This window comes from Oxyura jamaicensis, chromosome 2 (assembly GCF_011077185.1).
Source record: "Oxyura jamaicensis isolate SHBP4307 breed ruddy duck chromosome 2, BPBGC_Ojam_1.0, whole genome shotgun sequence".
NCBI lineage: Eukaryota > Metazoa > Chordata > Aves > Anseriformes > Anatidae > Oxyura > Oxyura jamaicensis.
In genome coordinates, this window is record NC_048894.1 from 79,936,374 (window position 1) to 79,951,936 (window position 15,563).

At 40.7% G+C, this 15,563-nt stretch overlaps 1 protein-coding gene across 2 annotated transcripts; it reads left to right on the forward strand.

Annotated features, from left to right (window-relative positions):
* The first annotated feature begins 15 nt into the window (after positions 1-15).
* Positions 16-8,760, forward strand: LOC118161219 (leukocyte elastase inhibitor-like). Of its 2 annotated transcripts, none has more exons than XM_035316338.1 (7): positions 16-77; positions 1,279-1,454; positions 3,609-3,746; positions 4,581-4,698; positions 5,436-5,578; positions 6,321-6,488; positions 7,091-8,760. In XM_035316338.1, exons 2-7 carry the CDS (start codon positions 1,287-1,289, stop codon positions 7,490-7,492), a joined length of 1,137 nt encoding a protein of 378 aa, XP_035172229.1. In that variant the 5' UTR covers positions 16-77; positions 1,279-1,286; the 3' UTR covers positions 7,493-8,760. The 2 variants fall into 2 exon arrangements, with proteins under 2 accessions (XP_035172229.1, XP_035172230.1); XM_035316339.1 differs by lacking the exon at positions 16-77 and adding an exon at positions 491-943.
* The last annotated feature ends 6,803 nt before the right edge of the window (positions 8,761-15,563 follow it).

The window sequence follows — 15,563 nt, forward strand, 5'->3', positions numbered from 1 at the left end:
TCACGCCCCTGGCCTTGGTTCTCTCCCCGCCCCGAGGCTGCTGGACCTCAGCGGGGTTTCCGCACAGCTCGGTGCAGGTAGGTGGGCAAGCAGCAGGAGGGGGATGGGGCAGTCCCTGCCCCAGTGTGGTTTCTGCGGGAATGGGGCCATAACGGAAGGAAAAGAGGAATTTTTGCTTCCCCCTGCACGCCCCACAGGGTGCTGCTGGGGGGATGCGGACACACGGCGCCACAGAAGCACTATCGCGGTGTGGTGCTGTAAGTGAAAGTAAAAGTAAGCTTTTCCTTCTGCCTTTTATCTAGGCTTTTCTAAAAAAAAAAAAAATAATCATCATCATGATTGTCTAGCAGCCAAAGCAGTGGTTTTTTAGAATTTCTACAGAAAGCCTAGGCTGGAAATCCCCTGATTTTGGCTCGAGATTCTCCACGTAGCTGGGTCTGGGCGGTCGTGCAGTGGTACTGCTGGGCTGCTGTCTTGGTTGTGGGGGGGAAGAAGCACAAAATGTCCACGGTGAAGTGACCTGATAGAATAGAGAAGCTGGAAACCACCAAATCTAAAATCCCCCCTGCAAGCAAAGAGAAGGAGAAGTCTTCCTGCTCCAGCAGGAAGGTTTTACAGTACTAACCAGTACCACCGCCAGCCTTTGAGTATGTTTTCACGCCTGACCCAGCCCTCACACCTTTCACCCCACTTCCCAAGGGCTCCTGGTGGGGATGTAGCTAAAACGAGTCACCGCTCCGGGGCGCGGTGCCCGCCCTGGAGCTGCACCTGTTCTGTGGGTTGCTCCTGCTCTCAGCAGCGGGCACAGCCTCAGCAGCTAACAGCAGCCCCGGGCTCCCCGCCTGCACCCGTGGGGCTGCTCAGGTGCTTGTGTGCCCCGGTGCGAGCTTGGCCTCGGCGGAGCAGGCTGGTGAAAGCAGCGGTGCCGTACACGTCCCGGGAGGTAAGTGTGAGTATGCCTCCGGGGGGCTTGGCACCTTTTTGCAGCGTGGTTTGTGCTACGGAGGCATGCAGCTTCTTGTGTTGTTAAATAGTGTCTGAAAAGTTAGCGTGCTGAGGAAGGGTGCAATACACAAATGTACGTGGGGGAGAAAAAGTGCTTTTTCAACGGGACAGGTTTCATTTCTTTTTTTTTTATTAAGGTGAATTGAGAGCGAGCTTCTTGCTGGTTCTGTACCCAGATGCACCCAGGTTATTCCAACCTTTGTGACTCACCGAGTCGCGTTAGGTCCTTCAGGAGTGCTTCCTGGAGCCCTTACTGAATGCTTTGTTTTTCAGCTATAGCCATGGAGAACCTGAGCAATGCGAACAGCAGATTTGCACTTGATCTCTTCAGAAGGGTTAATGAGAACAACCCAACAGGAAATGTTTTCTTCTCTCCTGTCAGTGTTTCTGCAGCTCTGGCGATGGTCCTTTTAGGGGCCAAAGGTAATACAGAGGCACAGGTGCTGAAGGTTAGCAACATTTTCTCTCTTGTTTTATATTTTATTAATGTTTAAAGTCATTAAGTTTTAGAGGCAGGAAAAATGAAAGGAGGGCTTTATTTTTATGAGCATGGGGCAAAATTTTTGTCACACTCACGGGGTCTCTTTCTGCTATCTGCCTGTCCTTCTCCAGCGCTGTCTTCCATCTTTGCTATCATCCCAGTCTCTCACTTAATTTCACTTAAGTTAATTGTTGAGGTAGTAAACTAATTGCACTAATTTATCAGTCATCATTTAATTAAATTGGAGTTTCTAGTAGCAAGTGCTGACTAGTTTTCATGAGACATTTCCACAGAGAACTACTGTTTTGTAATACATGGCTACTAACAGCACGCTTAATAATACCAAGTGTATTTTTAAAGTGAGAAATAATAATAGTTTTATATTTCAAGCATGACAGCTATGATAATGCATGACGCTGCTACCTCAACATCAGTATCTTAGTAGCAGCTAGGCACCCAGATATCTGTGAGGAGCTGAGCCCACGTGCCTACTCATACCGTCGCCTTAGGTTAGATAGAAGAGTTCAAAAGACAGTGGTCTGGCATGTTCACCCTGGGTTTTGCCGCAGACCCAGCTCATCAGCCCTTCCACGCCTGCCCCATGGAAGCTGGGGCAAGTAGCTTCTGCATTTTAAGTTAGTCTTCTAGAGCTGGTGGTTTCACAGCTCCGAGTGCAAATTACAAAAGCTGGTGTAGGTAGGAGTGTGCTAACTTCCCCTGGGGTCTCCTGCACAAAAGGGATTCAGTTGCTGCTATTTTTCTCTGTTAGGCAAATGTCTGCTCGTGCAAAAGGGCGTATGAGAATTGCCGCTGCAGTCCTTGTAACGTATTTGCTTATGATTAATTTCACCTTTGTATTCTGAACTTTAGGAAGAACTGTTTTACACTATTAACCAGTGCTGTGCTTACTGAATAGGACAGTAAAATTGAATCACTACTTGTACAAACAGACTTTGAACATATATTTCTTATGATTCAACTGTCAGCCCCTCCCAGGATAAATCTACTGAGATCAGAAATAACGCAAAAGAAGCTTGTGTGTCTTTCGGCACACTAACCGTCAGTAATGCATGTTCCCATAGCATAATGCTTTATTTATGAAAACACAGCTAATTAAGGAGACAGTGATTGATAAGCACGAAGGGCGGTTTACAAGCATATAGAAATTTGCTTCTGTGCTCATAATCCTATTGTAATTTGCCTCTGTGCTGGTCTTGCTCTTGCTCTATCTGTATGTGCAATGCAGCTTGAATTGATGTGGGCAGCAAGGCCACACCAAAACCCAGTGAGGTAAAATAAGGGCTTTGCTTTGGATTCAGTGGCTGTTCCACAGCAGTCTTCCCTACTGAGAAATACTTGATTTAAGTGTGGGTGAGATGTCCCTGCTTTGCTCTAGCCTTTGCTGTCAGTGAGGTCTGGTGGCTCTCGCTATCCTACTGTAAGACTTGGCTAGCCAGCCTCCCGCTGGGAAAGGAGGTACTGGTGTATAATATGGTATATACTTGTGTATGGGTGTCTGTATGTGCGTACACACACATATATGCATGTGTGTATGTGTTATATATATATAATATAAAATATAACTGCATTTAAGATGATAGTTATTATATGAAAGTGCTTATATTTTCATGAAACCATCAAATATAATTGTTCTCCAGACCTCATCCTCCTTAAGTGCTCATATAAACCCTGTCCTAGTTTTCATTGTATCTTTTGAAAACCAAAAACCCAGGCTCCCTATGGCCAAAGACAGAGGCCAGAAACCTAAAGTGTTTTTGTGGCATCATTTTTATTTTCAATTTCCCATTTGGAATAAGACCTACCACCCAGTGGCCCAGGGAGGGGAAATATGCAGACATCACTTGAGTAGGACTCTGGATTACAGTCAGCAGCTTCATTCAGGGCTAAATATAAAGCAGTAGCTTAACACAAGTGACTGACGTGGCCAACATAGTCCCTAGGGAATGGTTTCTTTCATTCTTTGGCATCTACAGAAGTCTCTTAAGCAGCTTCCAGCTTCTTTTGCTTGCTTTCTTCAATTTAACAAACCAGGCAGACTGTACAGACACGTTGCATATTGTTTAGAGACAGCATCAGCAGCAGTTCGTGTCTTTTGTTTCAGACACTTCATTTTGATGAAGTTGAAGACATTCACTCCAGATTTCGGACTCTGACCACAGATATAAACAGAAGGGATGCTTTCTATCTCCTACGGACTGCTAATCGGCTTTTTGGAGAGAAGTCCTACAGCTTTTTGCCGGTATGTTTACGCAGATCATAACTGTGTGGTGGAACCAGGTGGGAGGCTTTGAAACAGCCTTCAGTTGCTTTCCTGTCTTTTCAGAATGCCCCATGGCAAAAATACCACTAGAGTAAGTCCAAATGTAAAGCCTGTAACTTTCTGCTTCAGTAAGAAAATTTCATGAAAATGTAGCCATTTGAGAAGTCGAGGTAAAAATATTTCTCAGAATATTTCTAAAAGTTACTGGGCAGTCAACAAAAGTGCTGCATACCTGTGTATGCATTTCCATATCTGTCGGCATCTGCACAGTCTGAAGGATGCAGCTACAGGACGTTATGCAGCAGAGCCTTTTGATTGCTTGCTCATTTCTGCTGCTTTGGGGCTCAAGACAAAAAGCAACCTGTCTAGGTTGATTACAGCAGCTGTAATAATGTCCCTCTCCTGTATCTGCTGCTACCGGCTTTTTAGGGTTTTAATTGGTGAGAACCACATTACTTAAAATATTAAAACACACCTCTTTCTGCATAGCCAGGTATTGCTGTTTTTATCCCTTTCTGGGAGTTTTTTTTTTCTTAGCCATGCTTGAACCTGTTTCAAGAGAATGACAGATGAATACTGGAACACCTGTAGTAAGCACTACAGATGTATACGTGGCAGATGTTCTATGAGGCTTACTCAGTGGTGTTTCAATCGGAAATGGCAATAAAAAACAACAACAAAAAAAAACAGTGCACTGTCAGAGCCCCACCTCAGAGCGGGTGATAATGTTTGCCTCGCATGTTGTCTATATCATAAAGAGATGTTTTCTTATCTACATGCAATAAAAGCTGTCTTTATCATTCCAAAATCTAGGATTTCCTGACTAATGTTCAGAAATCATATGGAGCTGATCTGGCTACAGTTGATTTTCTTCAGGCTTGTGATGAAGCCCGGAAGGAAATTAACCAGTGGGTAGAGGAGAAAACTGAAGGTAAACTATTTTCATTAATAAAGTAACAGACATTTTGTTCATACTTTAGGAGCAGGAATAGGCTTTGTTTCCTGCCACCTATGGAGAAAAAATAGTTTTGCCCCAGGGTATTCAGTTGATTCACTGACAGAACCAGAGAATACCTAAACAAGACACTTTAACAGTTACATAAATCCAAAGTCATTTCCATTTTTTGTGTTCAGGCCAATGGTAGGTGCTGGATAGTTGTATAAACATAAATTTGTAATAATGAATTGGCGAATTCGTCTAAATTTGACTAAAATGACACCCTGGTCCGTATCTTAAATATTTCTAAATCCAATAAAGCTAAATCCGGGTATTTTCTAGTCCTTGCAGAGTTGACTGCAGGTACAGCAGAGGATTTTGACTCTGAAGCGATGTGTTGGAGCTCTCTGTGGCTTAGGTTGCCTCTGGTTCTTTTCATCTGGGTAGCTAGAATCAAATCATGAGAGATGAGTCATATGTGATGGTTATGCTAAAATATTACATTTTCATCAAATTATGGTATATCAAAAGTTATATTAGTGTGTACTACTAACAAGCATGGTATGAAGTAAAGCAACAGGTGCTGAAATACATCTTTTTTATCATGAGAATGGGGTAGGGTTTTATATTTCTAGTATTTCTATAGCATCAGTAATTTTATGGATGACTCACATGCAATCAATGTATTACGAGGTTTTGTTGTGACATTCCTTTTGTTGTCCCCTCTGAAGGTAAAATCCCTAACCTGCTGTCTGAAGGCTCAGTTGATGCCATGACCAAGCTTGTTCTGGTGAATGCTATTTATTTCAAAGGAAACTGGGCAGAGAAATTTGAAGAAGCCAACACCGTTGAGATGCCATTTCGACTGAATAAGGTAAAACAAATGCATTTTAGTATTATATATCCAATGACAAGGTCAAAAAATATAGGTCTTAAACTGAAGATTTACTTACAAGTAAAATAATAAAAGAATGCAAATAGTGATTGTTTTCAGTTTAACTGAAAGAGGTTCTTTATGGATTTTAGTATTTTTCTGTATTCAGCAAGCTCTTTGTTCTGTCACTTATTGGAAAAATGTCAGAGGTGATTCTCACGTGTAGACTAGAACCCTGACTGTGCCTGGCATTGTCCACAGGCTGCTATGGACTGTACCTCTTTGTGATGCCAGGTAAACAGCACTGAAGTGATTGCATGTATTGTTTGAGCCCCGTTTTCTTGTTCTATGTCCTGCTCGTGTTAACAGCTCTACAAGATGCTCTATACAGTCATCTGATTTATGCTGAACAGGGTTGATCTGCTTTGACTTTTAACACTCTCCCCAGTCATTTTTGCTGCTAGAGCAACGTAAAGGTACAGCAACTTGAAGAAATCTTTTTTCAGTTTCTGCAATGACTGTGACATAAGAGTGAAAGGAAAACCAAGCATTATAAAAAAATCATTGTATCTTTAGAAAAATATGTTATTAAGCATACAGCCAGGAGTCTGATGAAGGTTGTTTTATAATTGCCTGATATAGTAGAGAAGGAAGGGGTTTTTGCAAGCATGCAATTCTCGTCTGTAACCTGTCAGATCTTTAAATTAGTATTTTAACATTTTCTTGCCTTTTAACTATCTAGAATGAAAGAAAAACAGTGAAAATGATGTATCAGAAAAAGAAATTTCGTTTTGGGTACATCTCTGACATGAAGATCCGTGTTTTGGAGCTGCCTTATGAGGGAAGAGAACTTAGTATGATCATCCTGTTACCTGATGATATTGAAGATGACTCCACTGGACTGCAAAAGGTGACCCATTTAAGCTAAGCTAAAGTTATTTAATGGATAGGTTCAGCCATTCAGAATTAAAGCCTTAATGAACCTATGTTCTTAGAGCCCCAAATCTATCAAGCATATTTTTTTTAGATAATGCTCTGCTAACATTGCAATAGGGAACACGTGCACGTGCTGAATCAGGGAGAGGAATTGTGGTCTGGTTTTGTAGCTCTTGTTCCTGTGGCCTTTAGCTTGCTGAACAGAACCAGGGAGATTATGAAAACAAAATTAACTTGCTTTGCCTTGTTTGTTTGTTTGTTTTGTTACTGATTTTTAGCTATGCAATTCAATTTAGTTAGATTAATCATTCTTCCTGTTTAATTTTAGTTGCCATCAGTACATGCTTTTCCCTTCTCTGCATAGCAGAAAGAAGAGAACATTTGTTTTACTTTATCAACTAAAAACTGCACTGACTCCACTTAACTTTGTTAACATTCATTTGATCTATGTGGAGCTATCAAAAATAAGGGTATGGTTGTTTTTACATAGTGCTATACAACTACAAAGTAACTATACAAAGCACTCTAAATACTACTGAAAGTGACATATGTAATGATTTGTGTTTTTAATTCTAGCTGGAAAAGCAGCTCACCTTAGAGAAGCTCCAGGAATGGACATGTCCAGAGCATCTATACTCAACTGATGTTCATGTGCACTTGCCAAAATTTAAGCTAGAAGAAAGCTATGACCTTAAATCAGATTTAATTGCTATGGGTTTGCTGGATTTATTTGAGAGTGCCAAGGCTGACTTGTCAGGAATGTCAGGGGCACGTGACCTTTTCCTCTCTAAAATTGTCCACAAGGCTTTTGTAGAAGTGAATGAAGAAGGCACGGAAGCTGCAGCTGCCACTGCTGGCATTGCTATGCTCTGCATGGTTATGGAAGAGGATTTCAATGCTGACCATCCTTTCCTTTTCTTTATTCGCCACAACCCAACTCAAAGCATACTTTTCTTTGGCAAATATGCTTCTCCATGAAAGATAATCTGTCAGTTGCAGAGTCATTCCTGCAGCAATTGACAGATACTTTGCTCATGAATGAGCTGGATTTTGACACAAAGTTGAGGCTCCTGTCTTGTTCTTAGTAACTGTCACAGAAGTTCTGCATTTCTTGTGAAAACAATCCCAGAGAACCTGATTCTTAATTTTTTTTTCTTCTTCTAGAGATTCAGAACATCATTAGTCACTAGGAAATAACCGAGACAAATTTAACTGTAGGCATAAGAAATCTTCTTTTGAAATTGGATGAGAAATAGAAATATTATTAGAAGAAACTTGTGACTTTTAAGACACCCATTCACCCTGTCTCTCTCTTTCCATGGGTTTCCCTGTGTTTGCTGTTAAGGCTGACAAACCCCCGCTATATCGACTTCAATGTTGACTGGTCCAGTCATTCCTTATGCACATGCACTTGAAAAGCTATGTCTTCCCTGAAGTCTTGCTTTTCAGAGATGCATTAATAAAATACTTCTAGGCACCAAAAGGCATGCTCGTGAACAGCTGAGTTTACCCAGTTCTGTCATGGAGTAGAAGGTCAGATAACATTTGTTTGGAGACATCTATTAATAGAGAAAGGATTAAGCTATTTAAACAAAAGCAACCCCACCCCTTCCAGACATTACCCAGAAAACTTATAATACAGCTTTTAAATGAGGAGTAGGAGGAGAAATGAGTAATATCTTTAGGTGACATAAAGGCAATTTTTCAAATACATAGTTTGGTGCCATTTTTGTTATTGAAAGATGTGTGAACACCTGTCGGGCTAGGAAGCTTTAAATGCTGGCAGGTAATGGGTACCTTCCTGCAAGCTTTCAGTACGGTATAGCTTCTGTCCAGAACCTGTGCCATCTCCAAAAACAAAACAAAACAACACCTCTTCTTCAGCTTTCCAGCAGATGACTACCAATAATCTGCAGCAAATAATTGATGTTTTTTTTTTATGTATTCTTTATGTATATTCAACAGTTATTGAGCTCTCAATTCCACTACCTCTTTATTCATTAATTCTTGATACTGTGCAACAACCTTTTGCTGGGTAGCCACTGTAATTACACACTGCTGACATTGTGTTTATTTCTGGATATTATTTACCTGTTTCACGTATATGCTGGGTACTGTTTCTAATGTTTACCTGTACAACCTCAGCTCTAAGTGGGGCAAAATCATTTATATAACTGCAAACTGCATAATAATTTTGTCTTTAAGTAACCAATAAAGAATTTATAAGTTTGTGTTCAAAATGGAAATTTCTGCACACAACTTAGTATGTCAGAGTACAAAAACAACTATCTATGTGGCTGGAAGGCTAGCTCCAAAGAAAATTGCTGGCCCAGTATGCATGATCAGCCAGCTATATGAAGTTCCTGGCCTGTTCAGAGTAGGTGGAAACACTGGAAAAACAACCTTGTCTCTGGAAAAGAGATTAATAAGTGAAGCCTCAGCTTCCCCTGTAATTGTAATGACCATCTGCTAGCACAGGGAACAGGGAGAGAATAACAGTTTATGTGAAATGACATGAGCACTTGGTCTGCACATTGGTAAACGTGGCCGTTCCCTCTAGTCCTGTCACTAGTTACCTGTGAGAAGAGGCTGACCCCCAGCTCCCCACACCTTCCTTTCAGGTAGTTGTAGAGAGCAGTAAGGCCTCCTCTGATCCTACTCTTCTCCAGAACAATCCATCCCAGCTCCCTCAGCCACTCCTCACTGGACTTGTGTTCCAGGCCCTTCACCAGCTTCATAACCCTTCTCTGGACACACTCCAGGGCCTCGATGTCCTTGTACTGAGGAGCCCAAAACTGAACACGGTACTCGATGTGCGGCCTCGCCAGAGCAGAGTACAGGAGGACGATCACCTCCCTGGTGCTGCTGGCTACACTTATTCCTGATACAAGCCAGGATGCTGGTGGCCTTCTTGGCCACCTGGGCACACTGCCAGCTCATGTTCAAGTGAGGATCAATCAACACCCCCAGATCCTTTTCCTCTACACAGCTTTCGAGCCACTCTGCACCAAGGCTGTAAAAAGGTCTTCTTGTAAGTGGGTAAAAACACCAGCTCAAAACCTGTGAAAAATTTGAAACTGTTTAGTATTGCATTAGTTCTAGGTTTCCAGGCGTTTGGTTGTAGCCTCCAGGCAAATAAAGATTCTGCTGCCATAGATAGGTTTTTGATCAAGTAAGGATCATAAACTCAGTTATATTACATCCTTATCTTAATATGTTTAAGCCCAGTCAACTCAGCCAACACATGACCTCTGAAGGCTTTTAGGGCTGTAACTGTACCAGGAGACTAAAGTAGACAAAGTTACACTGCTTCGTACTATCATGTAAGGTTTTGTGTAGAGACATTAATTTATCACTTTGGTTTCAGGATTCAGTAGCTGAAATATTATACAGAGACAAGTTTGGCTTTCTACAGGCAGGCTAAAGAAAAATCAATAAGAATAAGCAATAAGAATTTCAATAAATGTCAGTTTTGTTTTCTTTACACGTGACTATTTTTAAGAGAGCCAGCAAACCTATGAGCAGGTAATTCCCTCCTGTATTTCACGCCCCACAATAACAGAGTGGTGGGGGTTTTTACATATTTATTTTTTTCCTGCACTCCTCAGAACAAGTGGCAAGGACTGACTGTAACAGGGAAAACTGGAATACCAATTATATTCATATGGCCAAAAAATAAATTGAAAAATGCTGCTTCAACTAGCTCATGCAATGGCCTTTACTTTTAGAAGTACTGAAATAACTGAGGCCTCTCTGCATTCAAAGACTGGTAACTTTCAGTATTCTTTAACTGAAGAATAGGGAAGAAATTGTAATTTTGATGAGCTAAAGATAAAACACAGAAGATGAATGTCATATCATAAGCCTCCATATGAAAATCAGTCTTAACTAAGTAGCAGTCATAACTCTGCACAAGCAATATACAAAAATAACTTCCATATAAGATCCCTTCTTTATATTTACCCAGGGAATTGTAATATTCAAAAGGAAAAAGTCAGACCAATTGCAGATAAATTTCCTAGGAGGGGATTGATAAATACATAGGAAAGAACTTCCCTGTTCAAAACTGATTTACGAAGGGCTACTAGTTTAAGAAAGCAAAATACAAGTTTCTTCTCCAATGGAAGAGAGAATTACAAAAGGTAGACTACACCCTCCATTTTGCTTTCTCCGTAAGCAGTGTACTTTATACCAATCCAAAATTCAGAGCAATATATGTTCACTGCGATGAGTAAGCCAGACTTGTATTACTGCTTACAGAGACTCTTTATGATAGCCCTTTGATTTCAGTAATTAAAAAAGATAAAACAAAACCCCTATACCATTGGGCTGCGATTTTATTCATAGAATCTAAGTTGCTCTTCCTATAAAGTAGACACCAAATCCTGGATAAGGTAGAGAGCTACATTTGGGTTTTAAGTCCCCTTACCTTAGAGATAAAGTTATATAGTGAGTTAACTCAAAGCATGCTTAGTAAGACTTTCATTATTAAATCTTTTACATACTTATATGTGACCAAAAAGATGGTAAAGCACATAAACCTGATCAAATCCCCAGATATTTGGCTTGTTTTTTCAATGTGGCCTGACTAGACAGAAATACAACTGCAATCCATTTGAGACTATAAAGATAAACAGGTGCAATTGAAATCGGGAATTGTTTTAATAATTTCCTTAATTCTTAGCAAACCTCTCCAGCTTTGTCATGCCATCTTGTGGCACCAACTAAATACATATTCCTATCCATATTAATTAAGGGATCTATACAATCCCTCACTACTTAATAATAGAAAACAGCAAATACAGCCAAAGTCCTGCAGCACTGTCTGTTTGGAAACACACTGAACATGTGCAGTGGCTGTTGGCAGTTCTGTTGGCAACTTCTCCTCAATTTCCTCACATTAACCAGAAAACGATGCATTTTCAGGTTAAATAGAACTTGAAACAACCAGTTTGTGTAATTGCTTCTTTTTAAGTCATGTTATGTAAAGTGGCAGACAGTCTCTTTGGCCAAGAACCTTTCTTTCAACACATAAGAAAAAAAATCACAGAAAAGGGAAAAATGCAGCCCAGGGTTAACTGAGGATTTAAAATCTTTGTGCATGGAAAATAATACAAAAAAAGTAGGAGTAATAATTTCATATTAATATTTAGCATAAAAGTCTGGACAATTCTTTACTAACTACTAATCCAGTTTTTCATTCACGAGAGTCAAAGTCGTTAAATAATGGAAGCAATATTCACTACATTAATTTTCTAAAAACTACGATGGAACTAATTCAGGACATACTTGATTACTGCATCTAGCCTTGCTATCTGTATTTTTGACATTGATATTTTACTATTGGGGAATTTGACTATTTTAAAAGTTGTGTTGGTTCAAGTTGTTTCTCTAATGTATTGAATTCCCAGACTTGGTTTATGGCACAACCTTTCTTGTGGTCTTCACCAGTTCTTTGTGGAACAACTGATATTAAGAAAAAAGGAGATCTTGGTATCATGGATTTTGATAGAGTACCTCACAGTGGAAGCAACTTTCATCTCAGGATCACAAATCTCATCATCAATTTTTTGGGGTAATTGTTATTTCCTTAGAGTTCTACACTCTGAAGATAAACAAATACAGCAGTGAATCAGCATGCGTTTTCTAAGAAGAGACTATTCTTACCCTTAAGTGAGCTTCAAAAGGTAAGCCTCAGGGACTCAAAGGTCACAAAACAAAGAAATATACTTCAATTTTTTTAATTCAAAAACATAAGGTCAAAGTTTAAAATTAATCTCAGTAGGAGCTTGGCCTCTGCTTGTTGACTGCAGTATCAATCCTAAGTAGAGACTTTATAGATCATCCTGAGAGAGTGGTGCCTTCAGTTCATTTAAGAGAGAAAATGGTGCGAAGTGTCCATTTATGAATACACCTGGTCCTGATAGACTTCTTAACAGAAGATAGAGTTCTTCAGACAGTGAAGGTGACCCGATTTAGAGGGAATGGCTGTAAGAGATATGCATCATGGGGAAGGAGAGCACAAAGAAAAGCAACTCTGTTTACAGTGTAAGGTCACACTAATTACCACAGGGAAGAAGGGAAAAAATAATATTTTGCTGAGAAAAAAGCCATGAGGCATGGCAGCTTTGAAACTAAATTGTTGGTGCCAACATTTTAGTAGGCCATTAGACTTCAATGTCTGCTTGAGCTGTCTTGAGGAGCTCTTTTCCTGCAGCACTGACAGAAAAACACATTGAGGAAGTAATGAAAAAGCACCTCTGACCATTTTGCCAAGCTGTGCTGCCCTCCAAAGGTGAACACAATGTTGCTGAGGCTTACTCCAGCACTAGAAACTATACCCTGACTAACCCTGTTCTGAAACAGGGGCCTAAGAGGAGACAACAAGGAAAGAGATGAGCAGAAGAGGAAAGAGATGGGTTCAACTCATCCTGCCCAGCATACACAGTACACTCAGTCACAAGTAAAAATATCAGTGTGCATCCTACTCATATAATGAGTGAGCGGTTGGCATTCTCCCCTAGCCTCTGCCGCTTGCACACTCACGGATACACTACTTCAAGCAACAAGGAAGTCCTAAACAAGCCACAAAAACAACCAAGTGATGGGTTAAAAAGAAAAATCACCATGCAAATTCAAGCAAATTAAGCTTGTCAAAAGACTGCCTTGTCTTTAGGAAGAACTTTGCTCAAAGCTTTCACGTACTATCAGTATTATTCACTTCCAGCCCTCATCTGAGGCCTGCGAAGATTTGTCAGGCCTCCTGTCAGCCTACTGACAGGTTTGTAACCATTGTTCAGACCAGACAGGGAAGCTGTTGACCACAACCTCTGGCCAAAACCTAATTTAAAGCTGAATTCTTTTGGTAGTTTCAACTTCTTGCAACACACAAAACCTAGCATTACTAGGAATGAGTCTGAAAATGTTTTCCTAGTAATTCTAAACCCGTATTCACACTTCGCTGGTATTCTTCATCCCTGAATCCCCTGCCCAGCATACTCCAGAAGCATGCACCAGGAATACCCTCTAGTATCTGACCCAAATAGCAACACTCGATGTCCTCCAAATACTAAACTAGCAAAGAAAAATACAACTGTGTTCTTGTCTCCTCATCCTGGTTCGGCGGTCTATAGCAGACCCCGACCAGGACACTAGCCTTGTTGTCCCTGCCGATCCTAACCCAAAGGGACTCGATCTTGTCATTCCTAGCCTTGAGTTCTACAACAACGAAAGACTAATACAGAGAGCCACACCGCCACCCCTTCTGTGCTGCCTGTCCCTTCTGAAGAGCCTATAGCCAGGCATCGCAGCACTCCAGTCATGAGACTGGTCCCACCACGTTTCCGTGATGGCAACCAAGTCGTAGCCTGCCCGCTGCACGATGGCTTCCAGCTCCTCCTGTTTGTTACCCATGCTGCGTGCATTGGTGTAGATGCACTTCAGCTGGGCCATTACCTTATTCCCCGGCCTTGCTATTGTTCCCCCTGGCACAGCTCCAACAATCCTTGCTTCACCCCCATCCCCCTTCTTACCTAGTTTAAAGCCCTATCAATGAGCCCCGCCAGCTCCTGGCCAAGGATCCTTTTTCCCCTAAAGGATAGGGACCCGTCTACGGCCATCAGACCAGGTGCTGAATAAACTGCCCCATGGTCGAAAAACCCAAGATCCCAAGATACTAACCCAAGATTAGTATGTGTATGCACCTGGTCAGTCACTTCACATTGAAGTGAAGGGTTCAACCTTCTCAAAGGTTCACTTACTCTTTATTATGGGACAGACACTATCATTATTCATTAACAAACATAGTCATATTATGATTTCACTTACCTCCGTTGTTTCCCAACAGATAAAACACGAAGTCCCTGTGAGACACCTGAACAGCTGAAGAGTTCACAGTTTAAAGTATTTTCTTCGTAATATCAGGAATGAGCATTGATCCTTTGTCAGCATTTAACAGAACTGTCTTCTGAAACTTCTACTACTGCATAACTTGTCTATAAAGTTACATGAACAACAATCCCCACATTTCCAACCCCATACATCCATGTCATACATCAATTGGTAAAGAGTATTTCATTACCTTTGTGGTAAGCCACACCTAAACAAAAAGTTTCCTGCAGTTTTTAGAGAATTTATATATTCCCCATGTTTTTGTCTTTGTTCCCATTTATGTAAATATCTTGAAAGGGCAGAGACATCCATAGAAGTATATTCTGCCCTACAAAACCATCCCATTGTGATGAATACAGGTACTTATCTGAGGAAGAACACATAGAAGTGCATAAAGAATTTGACTCAAACCCTCTAGCAGTAAACACCCATTTGATCAGTTTAATTTCTGAAACATTTAAGTTACCATATCCTTAGTTTAAGTTCTATGCTTTGTTCATGGAGTACAACTTGATATGACTGCCACCAGGCTGGGAACCTCAGAATAAAATCAATCTCAATACAAGTAACATTTGGTCAAGAAAAGACACTAATAATTTTTTTTTTCATGGACTGTTAGCAAAGATTTTTTGTGTTGTGTATTAAAAAACTTTCATCAAGGCTAGAGTCCAGCAAAGTATCTTGAAACATTGGAGCAATCAGCTGAATTTCCTCCTCCAGGAAGATTAGCTTCCTGACTTGGAACCACATCTGCAGACCACAAACCTCCTGGTCTGCAAAAGCTGCTCTGAATGAACTCCATATGTACAGTCGTGGCATCCCTTTTGATCTAAGCTCCGTACTGCACCAAATACCTCAACTGTCAAGACGTTACCCGTCTGCAACTCATGTGTAGCAGGTAGCCAGCCAGCAGGTGGCTGGGTTGTATCACACATACAGCACAAGAAAGATGTAAGGAGCTCAATATCACTCCAGTGCAAACCAGTTTTCCTCCTTCCCTAAAAAATGAAACCTAACTCAATTTGTAAATGAAGATATCTGAATTTAAAGTTTTTAAAAACTGTCAAATACTGCAAATGATATAAAGCAGCAGTCATTGTTCAGTGAATAACACATTTGAAAAAAAAGATTCAGTATAATAAAAAAAAATAATCTGTAG

Bases quoted from the DNA above. Each gene is read 5' to 3' on its own strand.
- LOC118161219 (XM_035316338.1), top strand. From the start codon at position 1,287: ATGGAGAACCTGAGCAATGCGAACAGCAGATTTGCACTTGATCTCTTC. The intron at 1,455-3,608 runs GTTAGCAACATT...CTTTTGTTTCAG, and splicing joins CAGAGGCACAGGTGCTGAAG to ACACTTCATTTTGATGAAGT. The intron at 3,747-4,580 runs GTATGTTTACGC...TCCAAAATCTAG, and splicing joins AGTCCTACAGCTTTTTGCCG to GATTTCCTGACTAATGTTCA.